General features: G+C 44.8%; 1 protein-coding gene across 1 annotated transcript; it reads right to left on the reverse strand.

Moving 5' to 3' along the window:
* Positions 1-894: 894 nt before the first annotated feature.
* ERCC5 (ERCC excision repair 5, endonuclease) lies at positions 895-27,855 on the reverse strand. The gene is made up of 15 exons (XM_066620247.1): positions 27,742-27,855; positions 26,384-26,559; positions 25,451-25,566; positions 25,232-25,324; positions 25,040-25,100; positions 23,389-23,532; positions 21,989-22,196; positions 18,542-19,496; positions 16,049-16,307; positions 15,292-15,411; positions 13,369-13,582; positions 11,162-11,306; positions 4,390-4,590; positions 3,364-3,448; positions 895-1,730 (listed from the first exon to the last, which is right to left on the reverse strand). The coding sequence occupies exons 1-15, from the start codon at positions 27,827-27,829 to the stop codon at positions 1,173-1,175; spliced, it is 3,423 nt and encodes a 1,140-aa protein (XP_066476344.1). The 5' UTR covers positions 27,830-27,855; the 3' UTR covers positions 895-1,172.
* Positions 27,856-27,887: the final 32 nt, after the last annotated feature.

Consider the following 27,887-nt stretch of genomic DNA (forward strand, 5'->3'; position numbering starts at 1 on the left):
GGAGGGCACCAGAATGAGGTCTCTTGTTATCAGGTGTGCTCCCTGGGGCATTTGGTGGGCCGCTGTGAGATACAAGAAGCTGGACTAGATGGGCCTATGGCCTGATCCAGTGGGGCTGTTCTTATGTATCTTCATCCCCTTACCTGGGTAAAGCCCCACAGCCTCAGTCTATGGGGCTACTCATATTCACAACAGCAGTATAGCTGGTTCAAATCCAGACTGCTACATGTTGGGATTTCAGGCTTGGGAGGGGATTGGATATGGCAGAGACCTCCACCGCTGTCCTCACCCCCTTCCTGGCTCAGATTCACCCTCCCCCCACCCCATAATGCCTCTAAAACATTCTTTGGATATGACACATGATCCATCTTAGTTAGAAACTGGTACTGAAGTGGGCATAGCTAGTTTTAACTGCAGTGTCCTGCTGCCTTCAGAGGACACAGTAGTCACCTGGCTTCCCTCTTCTTTAGGCATAAGAGTTGCTTGGGTGTAATTTGTCACAAGCTCTTGTCTTCGAATCCACAGTGGGCAACTTGATGAGAATTGACTAATAGCTACTCTTTGGCATGCTTAGCAGGGCAATTTATGTCCTATTACTTACTTGTACACCTCAGCTTTGTTATTTTTGTTGGTGTCCCCTTTCCCACAACATGCTCAAGGATATCATGTTTCCCTATCCAGTAGCTTGCACTGAAGAACCAACAATACCACCCCCTTCCTATCCATTAATGCTGCACTGAATGCCAAGCTTTATATCCAGGATGCTGGATATAGGCAAGGAACGAGGGAACTGAAGCTGCCCAAAATATTTCCTTCTAGCAGAATGCAGAAACCCTGTATGGTATGCTGCTTATCACATTTCATGAAGCATGAAGCAGAGTGACAGACTGGTGATATCACAAAATGATTTTACTTCCATTATGGAAAACACATTACAAATAAACCACTTTTATTCTAACAGAAGTTTTCCGGAAGGAAGCAGCCTCTTAAAGCAAAGGGGCTTCAAATTTTCAGTTCATGATTGCTAAAAAGGATCTTATGTAAATAGTGCTAATAAATACAAAAATGAAGATGGGGCAGGCAGGGAAGAGGGAGAGATCAGCAATCCATTTCTAGTAAAGATTTCATTGTATTATTTACAAAACAACTTTTTTTAATGTCCACGTCCATTGCTAGCACTCTTTCTTTCTTCTACCTCTTAAAGATCTGCCTCTTGCCCTTTTGCCCTCAAACACAGGCCTGGCTGTCACAAGGGGCATCTCTTCCTCTGCACTGGAGCTGCTGTGCTCTGCTTCATCCCATGGGGGCTCTTGCTCCTCAATGGCTTCATTGGCTTTCAGTGCCTTGGTGCTTTTCCCTCTTTTACACTTAGTCAAGGCTTCATTCTCCACATCTTCAACTGATGAGCCACTGGATGCTTCTGAGAGATTAACATCCCCTATGAAACCTGCCTGCAAAGAGCTGCACCCTTTAGGCAGTGGGTGCTTTTTCCTCTTGCCCTTTTGGCTCTGCGTTCTGCCTAGTCCTTGCTCTAAACCTTGCCCAGCGTCCTTTCCTTCCCTCTGCTTCAGTCCTTGCTCCATGACAGCAGTGGCCTCCAGGACTTCACTTTCCTCCTCTTCCTTCTCCTTCCTCCTCATACAAGTCACAGCCCTACGAACCCTCTGACTCCTGATGGCTTGCTTCTCTTGTTGCGCGAGTCGGAAAAATGAGTCAATACGGAGCTGACTCTGCAAAGAAACAAAATTAAAAAACCAAAACAAAATTGATCACCCACTTAAATGAATTAAGTGACAGGAATTATAAAGCACTACTGAGAGTGGGCCCATGAATCTACATTAATTACTGCTTAAATGAATTGGGGGGGGGAAACAAAATTGATCACCCACTTAAATGAATTAGGTGACAGGAATTATAAAGCACTATTGAGAATTACACAGTAAGAAAAGATTACAGCCTTATAGAGCTTGGACCCATGAATCCACAGACGCCCCTCTGCAACCCAAGATCCACAGGAATGACCCATCTCAAGGATCCCAGCCCAGGGTGCAAAGCAGAACCTTTTTGTTAGTGACACTTCAGTCACTATCTCCTTTCTAGAAGACCATCCAGAACCCAACACTACAAGATGTCAATAAGAAGACAAACAGCTAACTTTATTATCTATTCAGACCAACTTCTGACAAATAACTGTTCAATAGGGAAGCTTGTGGGTATATCATTGAAATACTACATTTTGTGGTCTGCCATTGTTTCAATGTTTGCCATTAGCCACATTGAGGTTTCTTTGTTTAAAATAAAAAGAAGGCATGCTATAAATATCATAAAGATACACCAATATCTAAAAAGACAAATAGCAAGGATTTCCAATTACAGTATAGTGGGACAAACATCTTGTTCAGAATTAATAGCCAAGGACAAATAAATCATTCAATAAAGGCAGTTACTAAGCTGTGCATTGCCTTGATACATAGTATTTGCATACAATTTACATGGATTTGATCATCTTCAGATCACCTTGATCACTTCCAGTGTCCTGCCATACAAGCAGTCTTCCATGGACCACCAAATAGGGCAGGGAATGGACTGCCCACAGCCACAACCATTGAAGTATCAGCTGTGGGCAGGCCATTCTCTCTGACAGTCCATGGGGAAGCGCTTGGGTGGACTCTACACAGTCACAAGTGGTCTACACAGTCACAAGTGGTCCACGACAATTCCAATTTTTGCCTCAGTGGTCCGCGGGCTTCTAAAGGTTGGGAACCACTGGTCTAAACATGTATTATCTGCTTTGAAAGCATTTGTGCACAAATTGATGTGCTGCCAAGTAGCCAGTTATGATCTGAAAACATGCTGGAAAAGACAAAGGGATCTCAAATTTTGCAGTCACCTATTGAGACTGATCTTGCCAGCTTAGAAATCAAGAGGCTTCAACACAAATCAAACGTGAATGCCTTTGGATGTCTCCAGGTTTCTGTATTTTTATGGCTTTACTGTTTCCCAGCCTGCAAAATCTTACATTTAAATTCTGAATACACAATTTTCAGCTGTAAATAATGTCTCTCGTGAACTAACATTCCTGTTTGAAAAGCTTAAGAACTTTGTAGATTATATTTTCTGTCTGGCCTGACTAAGGTTTTCTACAGCAACCCAATTTTAATCCAACATCTACTTTCTTGATTTGATTATATCATATCCATGTACAATAGTATAATTATATCATATCTATTTGGGGATATATACCCAGTGCCATTTTTCTCCTCAAGTTAGGTTTTTATTACACGCCTTTGGGTAGACAGCCGTGCACTGTTGCAGCAAAACTAGTTTAAATGCTTGACCTCCATTTGTGAGCTTTAGTAATACCTGCTGGGCATTCAGCTTTTTGACGACAGGCAGGAGGACTTCATCTGTTTTTGACTTGGTCCAGCCAAAGCGGTTCTGGCAAAATGTGCAAGCAGTTAAGGATCAGCAGCAGGGGAAGTGAAAGTAAGAAAACCCAAACAAGGTCCTCAAACATATTTCTCCCTCTCCCACACACACAAACACACACACAAATCAGGGTTTGAAACCTGTGTTTCACATGTCTATGGTAACAGAAGTTATATGTAGCAGCACCTGGCTCTAAAAAAAAAAATGCTATTAAAGGTTTGACATAACTTTAAGGTTTCCCCAAGTCACAAGCCACACTCTGGGAAAACAGGCCTTGCAAATTTGCAGCACTTTTCATGCGCACAAGGCTTTACCATTTGCATTGCTGTCACCCTTTCAACCACAGCAAATCAGTAATTACTGTTTTCCAAATTAATCCATGCCAAACACAATCTATTATAAATGTCACTTCTCACTATATGCACATTTAGAGCAGAAAATACATGCATCCGGTAAGCACAAAAGCAGTGACGAGACAATTAACTGCTTCGGATGGCATTTTGATGACCACGACGATGATGTATTTATATAGTTCCATTAATTTGTTGGTAGAGGCTTGCTAACTGGGCAAAGAGGCACTTTGTCAAGTGGTGCTCCTCTCACATTTAGCGGGGGGGGGGGAAGGTAACTGTCCTACTTCAACCCAGCAGTGTCTTTGCTAGTGGGTTGTTTGCTGGTGTTCTTCTGCATCTTTTTAGATTACGAGCCTTTGGAGGGGACAGGAAGCCATTCAAGACTTGTCTGTAAACCATTTTGTGAACTTTTTGTTGAAAAGCAGTATATAAATATTCTTCATAATAATATTTCTCGCTTACCACAGAACTGTTCTACTGACCACTGAACTCTTCAAAGAACAGAATGAGACTCATTGCTCGTTTGCCTATATATCATCATTTCTACTATAGCAGCAGCTTTAACTCGGGTTTATCAGGAGAAAACACAAACAGGAATAAAGGATATTCTCTGATCTGCTCCACATCAGGCCTTCCCCAAATGAAGGATCCCTTCGACTCGTCCACCACAGGATGCAGATAAGCTTCTGCTACTGCAGGGTTTGGAAAACCAGGGGTCAGCTGCAGCTGCTGCAGTTTCTTCTTCACTTTGGTATAATGTGGATTGGGTCGCATTTTCTTATTGTTTTGCGCCTCAGCCCACCATTCCCTGGCAGAAAAAGCATCTTGTTAAAAATATTTGTATCCAGGTTCTCCTATCTTGATGAGAGATGCCCAAGGTCACCAAAGTAGGATAATACAATCAATCATATAATTGTTATTCGATTATTGTTATTCGATTATTGTAATCGATTACATAACAATGATATAATTGTTATTCGATTACACTCATGGACCAGAAACAATGTAGCATCCCTAAACATCATAGTTTTTTATACAGGTGCAACCTATTTATCCACGGATTTTTTATCTGCATTTATATCTGGATTTGTCTCAACACAAATCAGGTGGGGAGAACTGAAACACACCTTTGCCTCCTTCTCACTCTCAATCCTTCTCCTTTCAAGGCAGCCCAAAACAGTGCAAAAAGGCTCTGCCTCGCACAGGCAGGGAAGTAGCCCTGGAGCCATGGAAGAGGTTCCCCTTGGGAAGAAACAGTAACACTCCTGGAGCCCCGGAGCCAGCAGAGGCTGAAGAGGGGAAGCGGGTGGCCTGAAAACCTCTGCAGCCAGAACACATGCAGCAAGGTGGAGCACTCTCTCTCTCTCTCTCTCTCTCTCTCTCTCTCTTTCTCACTCACATACACATAGGGACAGGTGCAGTAGTAACAGAGGGGACTGCTTTAAAAAACCCAGGGGGTGTTTGCTGAATTCCCCCCCCTTTCAGACTGAGATGGTGCAGGCTCTCCATGCTCCAGCCTACACAAACAAAACAGCCCAGCAAGCAAGTCTTCCCAGCAAGCCAAAGCATGAGATTTAGGCTACAATCTGATCCACACTTTCCTGGGAGTAAGCCCCATTGACTAGAATGGGACTTACTTCTGAGTAGAAATGCATAGAACTGGACTCTTATTTGTATTGGCAACCTTCAGTCTCGAAAGACTATGGTATCACGCTCTGAAAGGTGGTTCTGGCACAGCGTCTAGTGTGGCTGAAAAGGCCAATGCGGGACTGACAATCCCTTCCACAAGTGCAGTCTGTCCCTGGTCTGTCTCCCTGGCTATGGGCCTTCCTTCTTTGCCTCTTAGCCTCAGACTGTTGGCCAAGTGTCTCTTCAAACTGGGAAAGGCCATGCTGCACAGCCTGCCTCCAAGCGGACTGCTCAGAGGCCAGGGTTTCCCACTTGTTGAGGTCCATCCCTAAGGCCTTCAGATCCCTCTTGCAGATGTCCTTGTATCGCAGCTGTGGTCTACCTGTAGGGCGCTTTCCTTGCACGAGTTCACCATAGAGATCCTTTGGGATCCGGCCATCATCCATTCTCATGACATGACCGAGCCAACGCAGGCATCTCTGTTTCAGCAGTGCATACATGCTAGGGATTCCAGCACGTTCCAGGACTGTGTTGTTAGGAACTTTGTCCTGCCAGGTGATGCTGAGAATGCATCGGAGGCAGCACATGTGGAAAGCGTTCAGTTTCCTCTCCTGTTGTGAGCGGAGAGTCCATGACTCGCTGCAGTACAGAAGTGTACTCAGGACGCAAGCTCTGTAGACCTGGATCTTGGTATGTTCTGTCAGCTTCTTGTTGGACCAGACTCTCTTTGTGAATCTGGAAAATGTGGTAGCTGCTTTACCGATGCGTTTGTTTAGCTCAGTATCGAGAGAAAGAGTGTCGGAGATCATTGAGCCAAGATACACAAAGTCATGGACAACCTCCAGTTCATGCGCAGAGATTGTAATGCAGGGAGGCGAGTCCACATCCTGAACCATGACCTGTGTTTTCTTCAGGCTGATCGTCAGTCCAAAATCTTGGCAGGCCTTGCTAAAACGATCCATGAGCTGCTGGAGATCTTTGGCAGAGTGGGCAGTGACAGCTGCATCGTCGGCAAAGAGGAAGTCACGAAGACATTTCAGCTGGACTTTGGACTTTGCTCTCAGTCTGGAGAGGTTGAAGAGCTTTCCGTCTGATCTGGTCCGGAGATAGATGCCTTCTGTTGCAGTTCCAAAGGCCTGCTTCAGCAGGACAGCGAAGAAAATCCCAAACAAGGTTGGTGCAAGAACACAGCCATGCTTCACACCGCTTCAGATGTCAAAGGGGTCTGATGTGGAGCCATCGAAGACAACAGTGCCCTTCATGTCCTTGTGGAAAGATCTGATGATGCTGAGGAGCCTGGGTGGACATCCAATCTTGGGGAGAATCTTGAAGAGGCCGTCCCTGCTGACCAGGTCGAAAGCCTTCGTGAGATCTATGAAGGCTATGAAGGTGCGGGGGGAAGGGCATTGTGGGTACTTGGAAATTGGAAGAGTGATGTGTGAGTGAAATGGAAGGTGCGGGGGGGGATGGGCATTATGGGTACTGGACTCTTAAAAGCTTAGCATCCCACCTGTGAAAGAAGCGGGGACAGCTGGCAATGGGGAGGGCTGAGTACGGATAAATAGGCTCAACCTGTACTACCTACCCAGACCAGAAGCAGTGTAGCTTCTCTGCCTCTCTTTCTGAGAAAGGGGCTTACTCATCCCTAATGTACATTCACTTAGCACTTCTAGCACAGTGCAGCCCAGAAACTGAGTTGCATCCTTTTGCATCCCACCAGTATAGAAGCCCCACCTATTCCACAGGAGAGAACTAGAGGGAACTGGTTAGAGCAGGGGGTCAAGCATAAGGCCAGGGGGCTGGATGCGGCTGGGCAGAAGCTTTTTATCCAGCCCTCAGACTCTCAGCAACTAGGCAGTGCAAAAATGATGCTGCTGTAAGGGTAGCCCACATGAAAATTTGCACTCTGGTATCTTGAATAATGACATGATTTTCAGCCTAGTGACATCACTTCCCACCTCAAATGCTCAGGACCTGCCCCAAGACCCACCAGGTGGGTCGGGACTCACCCAAAATGCTCAGGTCCTGCCCGAGACCCATCTTGTGAGTCCAGACCCACCTGGTGGACCAGGACCAACTGGAAATGCTCACGGCCCGCCTGAGACCCACCAGGTGGGTCGGGACCCACCAATAATTCCTGACCTGTCTGAGGACCACCAGGTGGGTCGTGACTCACAAGAAACATGCAGGGCCCAACTAAGACCCACCAGGTGGGCTGGGTCCCAACAGAAAGGCTCAGGGTCTGCCCAGGACCCACCTGTTGGACCGGGACCCACCTGAAATGCTCAGGGCACACCCAAGAACCACCAAAGTGGGTTCGGACCCGCCAGAATTGCTCAGGGCCCATCAAGACCCACCTGGTAGGCCAGAATTCACCAGAAATACTCTGGGCCTGTACAAGACCCACCAGGTGGGTCGGAACACACCGATAATGCTCATAGCCCGCCCAAGACCCACCTTGTTATTCGGAAACCACCTGAAATGCTCAGGCCATGCCAGAGACCCACCAGGGGGGTCAGGACCCACCTCAAATGCTCAGGGCCTGCCCATGACCCACCAGGTGACCCACCAGGCCTGCCTGGGACCCACCGGAATTGATCAGGGCCCACCCAAGACCCACCAGGTGGGTCAGAACCCACCGATATGCTCAGGGCCCGCACGTGTCCCACCAGGTGGGTCGGGACCCATCAGAAACTCAGGGTCCATTCGAGACTCACCTGGTGGGCCGGGACCCACCAGAAGCACTCAGGGCCCAGCTAAGACCCACCATGTGGGTTGGGATCCACCAGAAATGCTCACGGCCTGCCTGAGACCTACCGGTTGGGCAGGACACACCAGAAATATTCAGGGCCCGCCCGAGACCCACCAGGTTGCTTGGGGCCCACCAGAAATGCTCAGGACCCACACAAAACCCACCAGGTGGGTCAGGACTCACCAGAAGTGAGCATTTGAGGCAAGCCCTGATGCACCTGTTGGTTTTTGAGCATTTCAGGTGGGTCCTGACCCACTTCAGTGGTTATGGGTGGAACCTGTGCATGAATCCGGTTCTTTGCTGCATCCATTTCTACATGAGAGATACATCCCCAAAGTATGCATCAGCAATGATCGTAGCAAACGATTCCAGCTGCCTACTTTGCCACAAACCGGAGCAGTCAGCAAGTCATGGATGAATTGAAAACTCCAGCAGTGCAGGGAAGTTTTGGGGTGGGGGGTGAAAGAGTAGAAGAGAAACAACTGCTTCAGAAGAGGGAGTAAAGGGTAGGAGCAAAGGATTGGGCAATCAGTTGGTTTTCATCAAGGCTTAACTTGGCTTTTGACTACAGTGCCAGAGTGCTGGGCCCTAGGGAAGAATTAAAAGACAGTCTAGAGTAGCCATTTTAAACCACTGTGCCGTGGCACACTGGTGTGCTGCAGATGGTCAACAGGTGTGCCTCAGGAGTCTGGGAAGGGTCATTTATTAGTATGGCCATTGGGGGATTTGAGCCCCCAACCGTGCCTTGTCAATTGTCAAAATATTGATGGTGTACAATTCTAGCATCTTGTCAGTGTGCCATGAGATGAAAAGGGTTGAAAATCACTGGTCTAGAGGTATAAAATTGAAGCAAGCCTGTGAGGGAGTCAACTCTATGAGCACAAGGGAGTCCTAATGACCAAGTAACCTAGTGGCAAATCATCAAGGTAAACAGGTGAGTTAATAGATCTGTGCAAGCTGACCAACAGGGTGAAGAGGACTGTTGGCCAATATTCCCCTCCCTCTTCAAAAAGAAGTTCCCTAAAATAAACTACAGAGATAAAATACAAAGGGAGATTAATTTCCAGCAAGTCAGAAATGCCCCTGAAAGAAAAAACAAAACAAATGGAACTAGTTAGTTATGAAGGCAAAAACTCAGCCAGGAAGGAGGGGGCAAGTTTCCCAGTGTTTTGTACAGAGTGCCACATGTTTAACTATCTGGCTGTTGAGCAGAAGTTGTGCATGTGCAACAAGCTTTTGGAGAACATTCATTCCCTTGAAGCCAATGTACCTAAGTGAGAAGCTAAGAGAGGCAAGGAGGTATGTGGCTGACACTCTCAGGAACATTAAAGGGCATCTCATTCCTGGGCCCACAGCTTTGCTGCTATCATAGGGAATGGAAGTCCCAGAGGACACCTGCCTGAGCAAGAGGGAAATGATCCCTTAGAAGGGACCCATTCCTTGATTATGACACCATATCCTCTTGTGTATAGTGGATATACTATACACTATAGTATATACCAGGGGTGTCCAAAGTTTTTGGCAGGAGGGCCACATCATCTTTCTGACACTGTGTCGGGGGCCAGGGAAAAAAAGGATTAATTTACATTTCAAATTTGAATAAATTTACATAGGTTTACATAAATTAATATACTAGAGGTGGAACTTATATGAATGAATGACAGTCTTGCAATAGCTCAAGACCTATAAAAGGCCTTGCACAAAGCAAGGCTGGCTTTTTCTTTGCTGCTGCTGCATCACAGACATGAAAGAGCAAGCAGTGGAGGGAGACTTCATCCCACAGCCAATGTGAGAGGTCAGTCGCCCTCATGCTGAGAGCAGTTGCATCAAGCCAGTGCAGGCTCCACCAAGTTACCGGAGAGCCAGAGGCTCATTGGTGACTGGCGTGTCCCTGAGGGCCGCATTGAGAGTCCTTGAGGGCCGCAAGTGGCTCCAAGGCCAGGGTTTGGGCACCCCTGGCATATACTATACTATATCCTCTTGAGGATAGTGGGTGGAGGGAGAGGGACATCTAGTGGGTGATACGATAATTAGGAATGCACAATCATTTGAAATGCAAAGAGATTGGTTTGTGAAGGACACATAGACCAAAAGGTATGAAGGTTGCAGGCATCACACGTCATTTAAGCTAGCTTGGCAGGCTGTGCTGGGGAGAAGGCCGATTGTGGTGCTTATTGAACCAACAGTACTGGGAAATGTAGGAGCTCCTGGAAGCCAAATTCAAATTGCTAGGTAAGATGCTGAAGGCTAGGACTTCCAGGCAGCATTTTCCAAACACAAACTGTTCTACACATAGGGCCAGCCAGACAGCTGAGAATCAGTGTGTGGATAAGACACAGGTGTTTGAAAGAGGAGCTTGCATTTGTTAGGCACTGGGGAATGTCTTGGTATACACTGAGCCTGTGCAAGTAGAACAGCTCTGGTCAAACTGAAATGGAACCAGACTGCTAGCGCTTATCACCACAAAGTGGTAGAGCAGCTTTTAAACCGACCTCTGGGGAAAGCCGGCAGGAGCTAAGCAGCATCTGGTGTGGACCAAAGCATTCCTAAGGGATGTGAGGGTGCAAATGCTACAGATCACTCAGAAGGGAGATGGGTACTCAGAAGGGGCACAAGGCAGGACAGCAGGTCAAAGAGAAAGAGGCTGCAACTTTGCTGGTTTTGGCACAGAAAGGGGCAGTTCACCACACACACACACACACACACACACACACACACACACGTTCTTTCAATTTCAGCCTAGGAGGAAATGTACCGAAACACAAATGGCAGTGGTAACTAGACACTCTAGGTACAGAGAAAGCAAATCCTACTGGTTATAATTATGTGGCCAGTGACAAGAATCTGCAGTAATTAACAAGAAAAACATCCAGCTCCTTGATTGTTGTTAAATTATGCCAGCATTTCTACAACTGTATGAACCAGAAGCTTGGCTCACAATGCATTAAAAGTAGACAATAAAGACGACCACTGAGATCATACAAGGCAAACTGCTTACATGAGCTTTATGAGAGGCTCCATTCCTCGTCCAGGGAATTCATTCAAAATCTCCATTGCCGTTACATAACCAACATTAGGAATGCCTTCTGTGTAGTCACTGCCCAGGAGATAGGCCAAATTAATTAACTTGCTTCGGTCTAAGCCTAAGGAAAAGGATGAGCAAACTGGGCATCATTGCTGAAACTACAAATTCTGTTCTAAAACACCAGAAATTAATTTTATCAACAAACCTGATAACAATCTTCCACCATCCTATCCTCGGTACCCAAAGCTAGCTTGAATTATTGTTGCAAAACTATGAGCTCTCAAGGCCCAACATGCAAAGTTGCGGGGTAAATTAATTTGATATTTGTCCTGACTATTTTTAGTCAGGCTCGACTAGTTTTAAGGGTACACCTGCTGTCTCAGTTTCCAGCTCCCATTACAATTCTGAATAGAAGAGATTCATTCCCCATTTCTGAAGCATAACATCAATGCTTGAACACAGCCTCAAAAAGTCTGGAGTGTTAATCCAGAGGCCAATCTCAGCAGTCATAAACCATGAAGCCATGTGATGTGGCTTGCATCAGAATGACCGGTGGAAGAAGTGGCAGATTTGAGGTGCACCCTGAATCTGCCACCATTTTCCTCTAGCCCACCACCGACACATGCTGCATCAATTTATTACCCACTTAACTAAATGTGAGTAGAAATGTGATCATCCCCTTTCCTCTCCATGTTTCATCCTCACGTGGGGTTTAAAGGGAATGCAAGGAAGTAGTGTTCTGCTATCACTTCCCCTCACTCCATACTTATGCAGCATTTATAGTTTAAAGAGATACGTTCCCTTTAAACCCAATGCAAGGATGGAGCCCAGTGAGGAAAGAGTGTTTCTTTCCTATTTGAAGAGGAAGGGGGGTGGGAGAAAGACTGCCACATTGTGCATCAGATCTCCTTACCTACTTGATGCTTTCAAAGCACCAAGTAGGCAGAAATGGGCAATATGGAGCCTGCCCTCCTCCCCTCAGTTTACTTACCAGGAGCACCATCTGCAGCCTGCCTGATCCACAATCTGCTTGATTTGAGCAGAAGCAGTGCAGACTGGGAACCCAGACTGCATCACTTTCATTTCAAACAGAAGCAGCATGGACCAGGTAAGCTGCAGATCATGCTACAGATAGGTAAAGGGATGGGAGCATGTGAACATATGCACACCCTCCCCCACATCCATGAGTGCATGCATGCATGTACAGACCCAGCCTTGGGGGGGGGGGAGTTGAGGTCACATGGGGGGGCACACTTGTCTCAAGTACCAGGAAGTCTTGGGCTAGTCCTGGATCAAGTCACAAGCTCTCTCTAGATCAGGGGTGCCCAAAACCTGGTCTGGGGGTCACTTGCAGCCCTTGGGGACTCCCAATTCGGCTCAAGGGGAGCCCCCAGTTTCCAATGAACTTCTGGCCCTCCAGAGACTTGCTAAAGCCCGTGCTGGCCCAATACAACTGCTCTTAGCGTGAGGGTGACTGTTCGACCTCTTGCATGAGCTGTGGGACAAGGGCTCCCTCCACTCCTTGCTGTTTCACGTCTGTGATACAGCAACAGCAGTGAAGGAAAGGCCAGCCTTGCTTTATGCAAGGTCTTTTATAGGCCTTAAGCTATTGCAAGACCTTCATTTATTCACATAAATTCCATCTACATTATATTCGTTTATGTAAATTTATGTAAATCTATTCAAATTTGAAATGTAAATTAATTCTTTTTTTCCCAGCCCAGGACACAGTGTCAGAGAGATGATGTGGCCCTCCTGCCAAAATGTTTGGACACCCCTGCTCTAGATCATAAAATTAAGTCATCAATGTTTTGGTATACCTATTGAGAATTACAAATAAGAAAACAGATAGTTTTAATTGAGATGAAACATTTGAAAAGACCTAGAGCAGTGGTTCCCAAACTGTGCATACCCACAGAGGAGTTACAAGGGGGCGAGGATGAACCCAGTTGTCCCTCCTGCCAGCTCCCCTGGGCACCACCATCTTAGATCTCACAAAATCTTACAAGATCCAAGATGGCGTCACTGTCATGAATCTCACAGAATTTAGATGCTGCCATCTTGGATGAGTCAGGAAGAAGAGGCTGTGGGGGCATTGTGACTCAGCTAGGATTGGGAACCACTGATGTAAAGAAATCCAAGGGCCAAAAATTCCACATAAACAAGGTTTTCAATCTTACCTAGCTGATTCTGGAAGTCCACATACTGATAATATTCCACATACTTGTTTTGACTAAAGAAGTTTTTATAGACATGGCGTGCTCCAAAAAGCCAAATATCACTGTCATCTGTGATTGTGCCAGAGGTCTGGTCAGTAAGATCCAAGATGGCACATTGGGCCTCAGCTTCCATAGGGGCCTCAATATATGGAATGCCAAAGAGGCGCAGAAGTTCCTGGAGAGAAACAGCTCAACATTTATCTCTAATAAGGTCTTCACAGGGCTGGTTCACAAGAGCACGTACACCATGTGGTATACAGTACTTCTATGAATTAGTACACTATGCCTCTTGAATACATGACTCCACTGAAATGTACTCCATTTGAGGCAACACCAAGTGGTACAAAGGGTTTAACAAGCATGAAGGGCTCATTCACACATAGAAGCAATTTCACGAAACAATCACTCTGAAAATGTTATGTACGTATTTGCTTAAACACATGCACAGTGCTGTAAAGTCAGAAAGTGGCTTGATATAGCAAAACTTTAATTTTACTTTAGGGGATCAACTCTATTTACGTATGATTGATGATTGAGTAAGCTATTCAAATCCATCTTCTGCAGACAGGTGTTTCCGATGCGCATGTTCCAAGTTTGAAACAGCTACATTTGCTGTTATGTGATATGTTACTTAACACTAGTTCTAACTTTTTTCCATCAATAGAAACCCCACAAGGTGTTCCAGTTTTCTTTCTCCATTCCAAATACACATCTCAGCAGTACATCAGATGCATACAATGACTGGAACACGGTTCATCTATTACACACACACTATTCGGAAAGTAACCTCCGTTTGGCTTTTTAAAAAAAACCAGAACTAAGGGGAAATAACTTTATGGTTCACAAAAGTTACATATCATCCCAGTACTACTTTTCCACGCAATCTCCACCTGAATTGAGGCACTTTGGTGGCCTCAATATTGTGGGACAAGCTTTTGTCCTCCTTGTCCTCCCTCATTGTGGCCTGGGAGTTCAGCTAGCTTTCATTTGTGAAAACAAAAGGCATGATTCTTCTCCATGACAATGCTCACGTAGGGACAACTTCTTGAGGAGGGGGATACAGAAGCTTGCCCCAGGATACAGCAATTGCCTCAGTTCAGATGCCGATTACAAGGAAAAGTAGTGCTGGGATGGTATGTGACTTTTGTGCACTATAGAATTGTTTTCCTTCATTCTTGTTTTTTTTTTAAAAGCCAAAATGGAGGTTACTTTCCGAATAGCCCTCGAGCAAGTGAGAGTGATGTGGTTTCATTACAGAACATGTACAATACAAACATAGAAAGTTTCCTTATACCAAGTCAGACTATCAGTTCATTTATCTCAGTATTGTTGACACTGAACAGCAGTGGCTCTCCAGGGTTTCAGGAAGGCATTTCCCAGCCCAACCTGGAGACACCAGGGATGAAGCCAGGGCCCTGCACATGCCCTAGTACTGAGCTACAGCCCTCTGTTATTAAAAAGATACCAATTAAAAACTGTATTTTCAACATGTTAGCCCTGAAACAATTCAGTGAAAATGGATTGTGCACCATCATTGCACAAATACACTAAGGTACAAAAACCACTAATAAGTTGTCAAATTCAGACTAAAAAAAAAATCCCCCCAACACTTCTTTCCTAGTTACACTGACAGCCATCATGGTCCAATAGAAGAGGAGCTGCGTATGACAAAATGGGAAGGGGTAGAGTCTGGGTCAGCCAAGACAGACAAACATCCGGCTAGGCCAACCCTGAACCTTCATAGCAGCAGTGGTCATCGGGATGGGTTAATGCAGGACTTTGCCCCAAGGCTCCCAGCAACCTGGCACCAACACTGAGGTTGGGTCTTGCTAAAGTCAAACTAAAGGGTGACTGTGATCAACAAGATGGACTGCAAACACATACCTGACTTTCCAAGAACATCTGTCCTGTCACAGTGGCAGCAATACGTTCCTGCTGTTGCTTTTGAGCCTGAAGTGTGTTTTGTTCAACAGAAAGACTGGTTTCTAAGACTTCCAATTCCTCCTGTAAACAAAAAAAAAAGCACAATTAAAGTCTTATCTAACACAAACGACTGACATATATTACCAGTCGATACCTAAACTTTTAAGCATAATTATAGTAAAAACCTATGCTCTGAACTGCAGGCAATTTCCACAAAATTACAATGATGCCCACATTCTGTCTTCAGAAAAGCAAGACAACACTGAAGCTGACCAGAAACACTAGAAAGGAAGTTTCATGGAAGATATAATTGGCTCCGTTACAAATAAGCAGAAGCCAAAGCTGAAATTTGACTCTCAGCTTTCCATTTAAAAAGTAAAAGAAAAGACCAAACTTCTAGTCCTCAAGATTGGATGCACCATTTTAAAAATATGCATTCAGCATCCTAGCACTTCCACTCATCAGACGACGGCAACTTCTTTCTTCATCTCCATCCACAGAAACATCATGGCCCCTACGCCGACTATCATCAAATCTAACCCTTTATCTTTCATCCTTTCTTCCTGTTTTCTGCACAAAATTTCCTAATTCAACCATATAATTTATGCTAATTTCATACATTCAGGAAATCTTAATTGTACATTAAGAATTTGGGCTTCCCTGGCCCACAACCCTTCCCCTTTTATTTACCTAATACAGGTGACAACAAAATAGTTACCATACTGATATCTTGCCATTCATTCACTGTATTCTCCTCATTGCCTTCAGTATCTACATTCTGCTGCGTAGCCAGCTCTGCATCTCTACCAGAATTTTCCAGTAGATTCTCTATGACACCTGCACTAGAATTTTCCAGTTGGTTCTCCATAACACCCTCATTCCCTTCTTTCATATCCGCTGTTGCCTCCTCCTGTTCATCGAAGTAAAGTGGCATTTTGAATGTTTCGTCTTGAGGTTTTCCATCCACTTCAATGAAACTACCTGCTCAGTGGAAAGAAAAAAAAAGTGGAAAACATTGGCTTCTTCTTCTTTAATATAGATACTCTCTTGCTACTTTGTTTAACAAGAGCTTTGCTAGAGTAGAGCGCTCAGTACGCCTTGCTAGTGTACCGCTACTCAGCCCAGAGGGTATCAATACTTCTTCTCTAGGTAGCAGGAGCTAGGAAAGTTCCTTCCAATATGTGATCAGTAAGTGATAACAAGCAGTTATGGCACAAAACATGTTTTTCTCTACTTGTTTTCTTCAGACATAGGTAGCCATGAACAACCAGGGCATGTGTGAAGTTGCTCCTTACTGGATAACCCCTACATGCATTTCTAGCCTTTGTCTGACTTGAATTCAGCTGCTTGCAAATCCCCAACCTATTCATATTTTCGTTTGCACAAATCAAGGTTATTCTTGGCGTAACCACAATTTCAAGCCCAGCCTTTAGCATAGTAACGGAATTCAGACAAGAGACAAAGCACTGCAGTGTCCAAATTGCTAAAGGTCAAGAAAAAACAAAGCGGGGAGACAAAACAGGTAGCAAAATATAGGTGCAACGGTAGTATTTCAGCAGGATCATAAAAGATTAAGGCAAACACTGTATATTACAGGCTGGTCATATGAAGGAGCACAAAAAAATGGAAAGGGTTGGTATTTTACCACATCACACCCACACTTTAAAGATAATAAATGTAATGCAAAGCTATGTTCCGGATGGATACTTTTCTTACATACAATATCTACTCTGTGATGCTTTAATCTAGCAATGGCCCTTGGATGCTATCATATGGATATTTATCTAAGAGCCCAATCCCATGCATGTCAACTCAGAAGTCCCATTAGAGTGAACAGGGTTTACTCCCAGATGAGTGTGGATAGAAACGCAGCCCTATACAGTAGTCCCAGAGTTACAGATATGGGATTTACCTACATCCCCACTTATGCACAGCCCTGTATGCAGTGTCATGCAAGGGTGATCTCTCTAACCTTATGCTTTAATACAAGTGTGGAATCACTGACCCGACAACAGGCAGGATAGCTGTGTCGACACTTCCGCACAGCCCTGTATGCAGTGTCACACAAGGGTGATCTCTCTAACCTTATGCTTTAATACAAGTGTGGAATCACTGACCCGACAACAGGCAGGAGGATAGCTGTGTCGACACTTCTGCACAGATGCCTGTCTGGCCTTGAGCTTTCACGCAGGTCTGGTAACCCTATTCCGACTTCTGGAGAAACATCCAGAACTTGTACACACATCAGGAACTACCTGTATTTCACTTTTTCTTACATAATGCCAATGCAGTTCACTTATCTCAAGAAAACATGCAGTCGGTTCTCTTTATACGCGAATTCACTATCTGTGAAATCGCTTACCTGCAAATGGCAGAATTGGTACCTATTTCTCGTTATCTGCCACTCTGTTCTCGTTATCCACAAATACTGTGCCAGTGCAAGTTGTCTGAATTGGGTCAATTTTCCACATCAAATGGGCATTAGTATTGGCCTATGGAAAATCAGAAATGTTTGTGTCCGCTTCCAGATTTGCCCCACCATCTTGGGAACTCCAGTTGAACCTTCACAACTTTAGGGACAATGAGAGATCTCTGGAAGGTTGCCCGAGGACTGCTCTGGGGATTGGACAAACCCAGGGAAGGAGTTAAGAGACAGGTGATGGTGGAGGAGGGGTGACACAACCTCCTCCCCCCTGTTGAATTCTGAGGCCTTGTTGTTGGGCCAGCAACCCAACAAGGGACAGCCAGCACAGAGAAAACACCATCACCACAACCTTCAACTCATCGAGGGATATTCAGCATGGAGGAGGAAGCATCAGATACTGGATATGTTGACGAGCACTTGCTATCACCCAGCCCCATAGACTTCAAGTTAAGATTCAGGTTCATAAAGTTTATAGACTGTACGATGAAGAGGTTCCTCTGGAACCCAACCCTATTTTCCCCCCATAGGCTCAATGATTCAGTATTCGCTAATTCAGTATCCACTAGGTTTTCAAGAACTAAATGTAAATCAGTAAAATTAGTATCTTCTAAAAATCTACAGTATCCAGAAACATACAATGGGAGAGAGAACAAATCTTTTTCGAATGACACCAGCCCAATCAGTCTCAAAAGATATCACCAAGGATACAGACTGCCAAGCTTCCCTGGCCAGGAAGTTTCAAAGAGGTATCACTACATTATGCCATTAAATACATTATAAACCCACCTACCATCAGAATCACTCTCTTCAGACTGTGACTGATCTTCCATTTGCTCTTTGTTAAGGTTCACTGCTTCTGGAGTCAACAAGGGTGCATATGGCACATCATTAGAGGCACTTTTTCCTGACGGGAAAATCAATCCTCCGCAAGTCTCAACTTTTGCATTTTGGGTTAACTCATCAAAATTTGAATGGGTTGGGACAGCTGACAAAGTCTGTGCTGGAGATCTTGCCGGTGACTGTAGACTGCTGTCATCTTGCACAGGACTCGCACCCATTTTGGAAGTCTGTGTTTCCAAGCCTTTGTCCTCCTTATCCATTTCAGACAAAGGTCTCTTTTCCACGAAAGGGGTGTTGGTGGTTTTGAGTACACCCTGATCCTTTTTCAAAATGACTTTCCTTTGGTCCAAATCACTCTCTTGGTTCATTACTCCATTTCCTGTTTGCCCTGCCAGAAGAAAGGAATGTTCTTTTCCACTTTCAACTTCAGCTACCGGGTCTTCCTCATCAGAGCTACTGGTGAGAAGCTCCTGCACCCGAGACCTTTCCTGTTGGCTTCTACCAGCATTGCTGCCAAAAGGTGCTCTAATATCCACCTCCTCCTCACATAAAGCCTGCTGAATAGCCCTCAGTGTTCTCGGAGACACGTTGCCTGCATCTGTACCACTGCCAGTCCCTGGTTGATTTAAATCAAGTTGGTTCTTGTTTTCGTCTTCCAGCTCCTCTTCAGAACTGCTTCCCAACATGGCAGCTTGGATCGCAAGCATGGTTCGAGGAGAAGGGGGTGTTGGGTAACTATTGCTGTTTGAGCCAGCCTTTGAAAGCTCGCACAGGGGTGGCTCTGCACTGACCTGAGACTTATTAGTATTTATGCTAGGCTTTGAATCTTTGGGAACTGTGGAAGGATGGCCAGCAGATGTTGTTGCCAGTTCTGTGGAACCACCTTCTTTGGATTGGATACCTGAAATAGAATTGCAAGAGTCATACTTTATTCACATTGTTCAAAAAAAAACACACCAGATAAAAAATGCAGAGTTAAATATCACATACAAGGCAAACATTCACAGATATTTATTGCAGTTTTTGCAGAGCAAAGGTGGGAGAACTGGAATGTCTGGTGACAAGGGAAAACACTGACATAGTGGGCATAACAGAAACCTGGTGGAATGCGGAGAATCAATGGGATACCGCAATCCCGGGCTATAAACTCTACAGGAGGGACAGGCAGGGACGTGTTGGAGGTGGGGTGGCCGTTTATGTTAAGGAAGGGATAGAATCCAGCAAAGTAGAGATTGAAGGTGGGTCCGACTCCACCGTAGAATCTCTTTGGGTTAAATTACCAGGCTTGTGCAGCGATGTAATACTGGGGGCGTTCTATCGTCCTCCAGACCAGAAATCGGATGGGGACCTTGAAATGAGGAAACAGATCAGGGAGGTGACAAGGAGGGACAGGGTTGTAATCATGGGGGACTTCAATTATCCTCATATTGACTGGGTCAATTTGTGTTCTGGTCACGATAAGGAAACCGGATTTCTTGATGTGCTAAATGACTGTGGCTTAGAGCAGCTAGTCACGGAGCCCACCAGAGGACAGGTGACTCTGGATTTAATATTGTGCAGTAATATTGTGCGGCCCTGATGGCATCCACCCAAGAGTTATTAAGGAATTGAAGAATGAAGTTGCAGATTTCTTGACTAAGGTATGCAACTTGTCCCTCAAAACGGCCACAGTGCCAGAAGATTGGAGGATAGCAAATGTCACGCCTATCTTTAAAAAGGGAAAGAGGGGGGACCCGGGAAACTATAGGCCTAACATCCATACTGGGTAAGATAGTGGAATGCCTCATCAAAGATAGGATCTCAAAACACATAGACGAACAGGCCTTGCTGAGGGAGAGTCAGCATGGCTTCTGTAAGGGTAAGTCTTGCCTCACGAACCTTATAGAATTCTTTGAAAAGGTCAACAGGCATGTGGATGCGGGAGAACCCGTGGACATTATATATCTGGACTTTCAGAAGGCGTTTGACACGGTCCCTCAGCAAAGGCTACTGAAAAAAAACTCCACAGTCAGGGAATTAGAGGACAGGTCCTCTCATGGATTGAGAACTGGTTGGAGGCCAGGAAGCAGAGAGTGGGTGTCAATGGGCAATTTTCACAATGGAGAGAGGTGAAAAGCGGTGTGCCCCAAGGATCTGTCCTGGGACCGGTGCTTTTCAACCTCTTCATAAATGACCTGGAGACAGGGTTGAGTAGTGAAGTGGCTAAGTTTGCAGATGACACCAAACTTTTCCGAGTGGTGAAGACCAGAAGTGATTGTGAGGGGCTCCAGAATGATCTCTCCAGACTGGCAGAATGGGCAGCAAAATGGCAGATGCGCTTCAGTGTCAGTAAGTGCAAAGTCATGCACATTGGGGCAAAAAATCAAAACTTTAGATATAGGCTGATGGGTTCTGAGCTGTCTGTGACAGATCAGGAGAGAGATCTTGGGGTGGTGGTGGACAGGTCGATGAAAGTATCGACCCAATGTGCGGTGGCAGTAAAGAAGGCCAATTCTATGCTTGGGATCATTAGGAAGGGTATTGAGAACAAAACGGCTAGTATTATAATGCCGTTGTACAAATCTATGGTAAGGCCACACCTGGAGTATTGTGTCCAGTTCTGGTCGCCGCATCTCAAAAAAGACATAGTGGAAATGGAAAAGGTGCAAAAGAGAGCGACTAAGATGATTACGGGGCTGGAGCACCTTCCTTATGAGGAAAGGTTACGGCGTTTGGGCCTCTTCAGCCTAGAAAAGAGACACCTGAGGGGGGACATGATTGAGACATACAAAATTATGCAGGGGATGGACAGAGTGGATAGGGAGATGCTCTTTACACTCTCACATAACACCAGAACCAGGGGACATCCACTAAAATTGAGTGTTGGGCGGGTTAGGACAGACAAAAGAAAATATTTCTTTACTCAGCGTGTGGTCGGTCTGTGGAACTCCTTGCCACAGGATGTGGTGCTGGCGTCTAGCCTAGACGCCTTTAAAAGGGGATTGGACAAGTTTCTGGAGGAAAAATCCATTATGGGGTACAAGCCATGATGTGTATGCGCAACCTCCTGATTTTAGAAATGGGTTGTGTCAGAATGCCAGATGCGGGGGGGGGGGGCACCAGGAAGAGGTCTCTTGTTATCTGGTGTGCTCCCTGGGGCATTTGGTGGGCCGCTGTGAGATACAGGAAGCTGGACTAGATGGGCCTATGGCCTGATCCAGTGGGGCTGTTCTTATGTTCTTATGTTTTACTTGTTTTAATGTTAATAGTACACTGTGCATTAAAAATTGCTCAGAACCCTGATGCAGACCACATATCTTTCCTAACATTATCTATATTTAAATTTATGCAAACTAAACAATACAGAAAGAAGCCTTGACAGGAAACACAGAGAAAGCATTGCTGCAAAGCCACCTTTTATCAGAATGTAGTGAGAAGTATCTTCAGACACAACTCTCCTAGTTTCCACTTCTTTCAAGAAGCCCCCGTCATTTTCATATTGGCTCTGGATTTGCCCCGAGTGCTGCTGATTCATCTCCTTCTGCACATTTTCTATGTGTCGATTTAAGCTGCTTTTTTTCAACAGTCCCTTTAGTTGGTAGTGGGAGAAGTCATTGGATTCCTTTAAAAAAACCAAACAAACCAACAATTAAATGCCAGTTGAAAGGAATGGCTCTTCCTGCATTTTAGGAGCAAATGCATTCGTTATTTCCTTTTCTTTGGGAATCGACCTATTCACAACTTGGTCCTTACAGCAGCGTCCTATCCCTGTAGAGAGGTGCAGCAGCAGAGAATTCAACCACTGGTATAAGTCTGAATTGCTCCATGCAGGCAGATCAGGCTACGGAAGGGGCTCAGGTTACAGTGTGCACTGCCACTGCCGATCCTGCCTCCCTCCAGGGCAGGATCCACCCTGCTCCCCAGCACTGTCACAACCCTGTTCCAGCCACCCTCTCTTCTATTATGTCCACCCTGCCCTGTTCAACTCCCTCCCCACCTCCCTCCAAACCTGTGTGGGCTTATCTGCTCTGGTGAGTGTCTACCAGTCAGCTGATACTTGAGAGGCTGCTGCAGCCTCCCCACCACTGTGCCCACTGCATTTATCAACAGAGGTTGCTTTACAACAGCTGGAAAGCAGCCTCCACTGGTGAAACGCTAAGAGGGAGAGGGATAGGATTGGGCCATCAGTGTCAAATCTCTCTCCACCATAAACCTCCAAGAACCTATTATATATTTGCCTTATTTTATGTGTATTTTAAGTAAACATGACAATGGTGTGGAAGGGATTGTCACTCCCGAATCGTGTGCAGTGTGGTGTGGAAGGGATTGTCACTCCCGAATTGGCCTTTTCAGCCACACTAGACGCTGTTCCAGAACCACCATTCAGAGCGCGATACCATTGTCTTTCGAGACTGAAGGTTGCCAACAATGGATGACAATTTTTAGTCCACAAGATAAACTGGCAGCCTATCACCTTGAAAGCTGGGGGGAGGGGGAAGCAAAACTTTGGCAAAGCTTTGCAGCTTCACTAATAGAAAAATGTCAGTGAAAACACAAAGAGATGGGAAGTGAACTTAATATAACAGTACCCTTTCTCACAAGAGCCACAAAGGCCTTGGCTCTGAAACTTTGATAGGAGAACAGTATAGAGATGCTTCAGCTGGTCCCCTGTTGAGAGGGTATACACTTGAACACATATACACCCTGCCATTTCGAGGGTAACATTATGCCTGAAAATAGAAGGGTTTCCCAATAGGCGTTCAACAGCTCTAAGAGCGGTTCTGTTTCACTGGCTTGAAAAATCTGGGCTTTACCTCAGGCATTGCCTCAAATAACGTTCTTCGCCGTTTCGTGAATTCCTTCATGTCAGTGAGGATCTCGTGCTTTACTTCAGGGGGCAGGCTCAGGAAATCTTCTGATTCAACATCCACAGAATGAGGGTTTTCAATCAATTCTTCCTACACAAGTTAGAAAAGGCAGAGCACAAAACGTGCAGCTTCAGAAGACCAGTAGCTAAAATATAAGACTGCTGATAATACAGCAGTACAATACACACAATTGCAGAGACAATTAAAATTACAGAAGGGGATCTGTTTTCTCTTCATAACAGACCACATTAAGCTGCAACTTTGGGGCACTATACTGAACAAGCAAAAGCCCAGAGCAGTAGTTCCCAAACTGTGCGCTGCCGAGACCAAGGGTGGCATGGAACACTCACAGGGGTACCACATGACCTCTTCTTACCCGTTTGCCAGACCAAGGTTGTGCAAAATTTTGCACCACAGCTCTGCCACAACAAGGCATCATGTATAAAGGGTGCCCCATCAGCAGTAAGTTTGGGAAACACTGGTTCAGAGAAATATGGGAAGCTGCCTTATACTGAGGCAAGGGTCCTTTGAGCAGCATTGGCAAGGGTTAGCCATAACTCTCCGGGATTTCAAACATGAATTTTTCTCTCCCCTACCAAGAGATGCTGCAGTATGAGCCTTTTACATCCAGTGCATATTCTCTACCACTGGGCTACTATCCATTGTGACAAGGGGGTTCCTGAGTGCAGATTTCACACTGCAGGAAGCCCCAGAGTACTGCATGTCTCTGTTTGCTCTGCACACAATCACCCTACAGCCCTCTGGAGCAAACAGACCAACCTGTGCCGGTTTTTCCCCCTCATCAGAATGGTATCCCTCCTAACTCTCCCTAATCCTTAAGTATTTTGTGGAACATTTATTTATTTTTTAGAACTCCAATATAATACAGATCAAGCCTTTTAGGTACAATGATCTAGCGCAGGGATGGCCACACCATGAGTCATGAGCCACATGTGGCTCTTTGACACAAAGTACAGATCACGAAAATATGTTGGCTGAGCTCCTCTGTGCATCACAATTAATATAAAAAGTAAATTTGCAAGCTTTATAATTATTCACTGGGTATAAACTGAGTCTCCACTGGATAAAAACCATTAAGCTTAATGGTCATGGCGAGTAAATATATTTAAGAATTTAAATGCTTCTTAAATATTGCAGCTCTCAAGCATCTAAAGTTTATCATATGTGGCTGTGACATTAACAAGTTAGGTTACCCCAGTCTAGAGTGTTCAGAGTTCTCCTGCCTTGCCCTCCCCAATCACTATGGCACTGAACCAAAACCATGGTAAGGTGACCTTTGGATAGGCCTCAAATATCAGTCTCTGCACTAGAGTCCTCTTGTAAAATTTATGAGATGGTCTGATCAGATGAAGCTACCTTATACAGAGTTCAACCATCGAGCTCAGTACAGGACTTCCAGCTAGAAGTAGTTCTCAGGGGTCACAAGTCGAGGTCACGCAACCTGCCTACTGCCTTCCAAACACAGTGCTTAGCCCAGAATCATTTTACAATGTCTCATCTCAGTACATGGGTTTTATGCCAAGCCATTTATAAAATAGTGAAGCAATACAGATGGAAAGAACCTTAAGAGAGTTACTTGTAGTATCTGTTTCTGGGTCATTCTCTCCTCCCATTCTTTTTCATCTTCCTCTTCAGAGCTACAATACAAAAGTAAAGGCAGTAATTCATTAAGCATCAACATGTTCCCCCCCCCCCGAGAAAACGCAAAGTCTAATTAAAAAAAAAAAAGTTGCATAACGATTTAAACTACTGATTTCATTTTACATACCTATTTTTTTCTTTTTCTTGCAAGGAAGGCAATACGTAGATATCATCTACTTCATCTCGTCTTACTTCTGAAAGACTGGGGAATTCTACATTGCTGCAAAAGAAAAGGATATTTACAAAAATGTTCTTGCTGTCTAAGATTGAATCACACACACAGGCACACAACAAAGTATTATTAAATACTGTTAATAATAATAATAATAATAATAAGTCTTCTTGCCTCTTGCCTGCTAGAGCTGTTTTAATAGCTTGTCTTTTCAGGAAAGTTTTCAAAAGTTTCTCTGTAGTTTTCTTGGAGTCAGTGGCTGCAATTTCTTTTCTCTGTCTTCGTTTAGCCTGCAACAATATTAGTGAAAGGATAATTTGCGTTATTGAATAGCCTGGGACCAGGATAATAGTTGTTATAATTAATGAATGATTATAGCCAATTAATAATCCTCCATTTCAACAGGTGAAACAGAGTGGTTCACTGGGTAGCATGTTAGGTTTGATCCTAAGGAAGCTGGGTTCAAATCTTTCCTCAGTCAAGGACGAACGTGTCTGCGGCACCATTTTGCTGTAGTGGGAAAAATTTATTTTTGTCAAGCTTCCATTCTTTATGATAGAACAGAATAGTAAATTACCCCATGTGCACTCCTCTAAATGTCAGTGTTCTATACTGGGGTGCCCAAACCCCAGCCCTGGGGCCACCTGCAGCCCTCTGGGACTCCCAATCCTGCCCATGGAGAACCCCAAGTATCCAATGAACCTCTGGAGACTTGCTGGAACCTGCACTGGCCTGACACAACTGCTTTCAGCGTGAGGGCGACTGTTCAACGTCTATCATGAGCTGTGGAACGAGGGCTCCCTCCACTGTTCGCTGTTTCACGTCTGTGATGCAGCAGCAGCAGCGAAGGAAAGGCCGGCCTTGCTTTGCACAAGGCCTTTTATAGGTCTTGAGCTACTGTGAGACATTCATTCATTCATATACGGTCCATCTCTTATATATTCATTTATGTAAATTTATGTAAATTTATTCAAATTTGAAATGTAAACTAATTTTTTTTCCCGGCCCCCAACACAGTGTCAGAGAGATGATGTGGCCCACCTGCCAAAAAGTTTGGACACTCCTGTTCTATACAGTTGAGGATAAAACAAAAAGTTGCAAACATACCAAAGTTTGCCTCTTCAGAAGTGGTGCTTCTCCATCAAAAACAAAGACAGGGCGGATTCGAAAAAACAGCAGCTTGCAAAGCCGATGGAACAAAGTGAGGAGATGGGCATTTTGGATGGAATTGCCATGACGGTCCCTTGCTCCTTTCACAGCTTGGTTCAACCAAATGCTGATATCTTTGAGAAGCATTCATAGGAAGACAACTTGGTAGGTTAATACACACACACACATAAACACTCAGGCATGCCAGTCACAATTGTCTGATACTTACATCACTTGCAGCTGAGGACAAATAGGCACAATCTTAAATTTGTCACCGATACTTTGTAACAGCCAACCCAGAGGTCAAACTGGCAAAGCAAAGCAGCAGAAACTCTTTACTTTCAAGTTGTTTTCTAAGCAAAACTTCTCCATCAGAAGCTGCAAAGAGTCCCTGAAGATGCCATTTGTTGCAATGGCATTTACCATCACATCTAGGTTGGCCCAAAAAGGTAAAATGGGCTCTAGTCCATAGAAGCCTGTGCTATGAGGGCTTTTACTTTTTCAGTTAGGTTTATAAGGTTCCACAAGACTCTTTGTCCTATTTACATGACAGGCACTCTTAAATTGAATAGTTTGACAGATATAAACAGAAATAGCAGCCTCCCTTCATGGGCAAGGAAAGGCAACACAGCTACTAAAGTTAATAGCACCTGTGCAAACAATACATTGGATTGCAATAATGATAGATACCAAACACACATGTAACCAAAAGATTATCCTATCAACTGTCACAGACTTTAAAAAAAATTGGGCTAGGGGAGTTTAATTCCTTTTGGAACACAATATTTTTTTAATTATTTAATTTAAAAAATTTAATAATTCTCTCATTATACAAGTGAAGAGAGGATGGCATGGTACGGGAGTTAGACTTTGGAAGTTCAAATCCCTGCTCAGTCATGATGCTTCCTGGGTGACCTTGGGCCAGCCATTATCTCTCAGCCTCACAGGGTTGTTTGTGAGGATAAAAGGAGGAAAAGAACTAGGTACATCACCCTGAGCTCCTTGGAGGAAGGGTAGCAAAAAAAAAAAAAAACGAGTTTTTTTACACAAAGACCATCAATGCTTGTGTAATCCTACAGTTTCCTGATGAACAGGTGTCTGGCAGAAGCTGGGGAGCAGAACTTGTCCAGGGAAGAAGAAGAGGACATGGGTGCTTCCCAAGCAGAGCAGCAAGTGTGTGGCCTCAGATCAGGCCGGAACTGCACCTGCAACCATAGCTAATGTGGGGAACCACCACCACCACCACCACCACAGCAGTTCTTTGAGGACACGCAGTTTGGGGGAGACAGACTCAAATTCCAGATTTTTAAGGATACCAACAGCAAGAATTTTTCCTTCCAGCGTTTCTGGGTTTATGGGTCTTCCAGAGCATTCCAGCAGCTTCCAAAGTCCTTGAACTCCCATCTTTTCTTAGTTAATTTAAAAGGAGATGAATCTATTGGGAAACAGTTCAAAAAACTGA

Source organism: Tiliqua scincoides, chromosome 3 (genome assembly GCF_035046505.1).
Source record: "Tiliqua scincoides isolate rTilSci1 chromosome 3, rTilSci1.hap2, whole genome shotgun sequence".
NCBI classification, from domain to species: Eukaryota; Metazoa; Chordata; class Lepidosauria; order Squamata; family Scincidae; genus Tiliqua; species Tiliqua scincoides.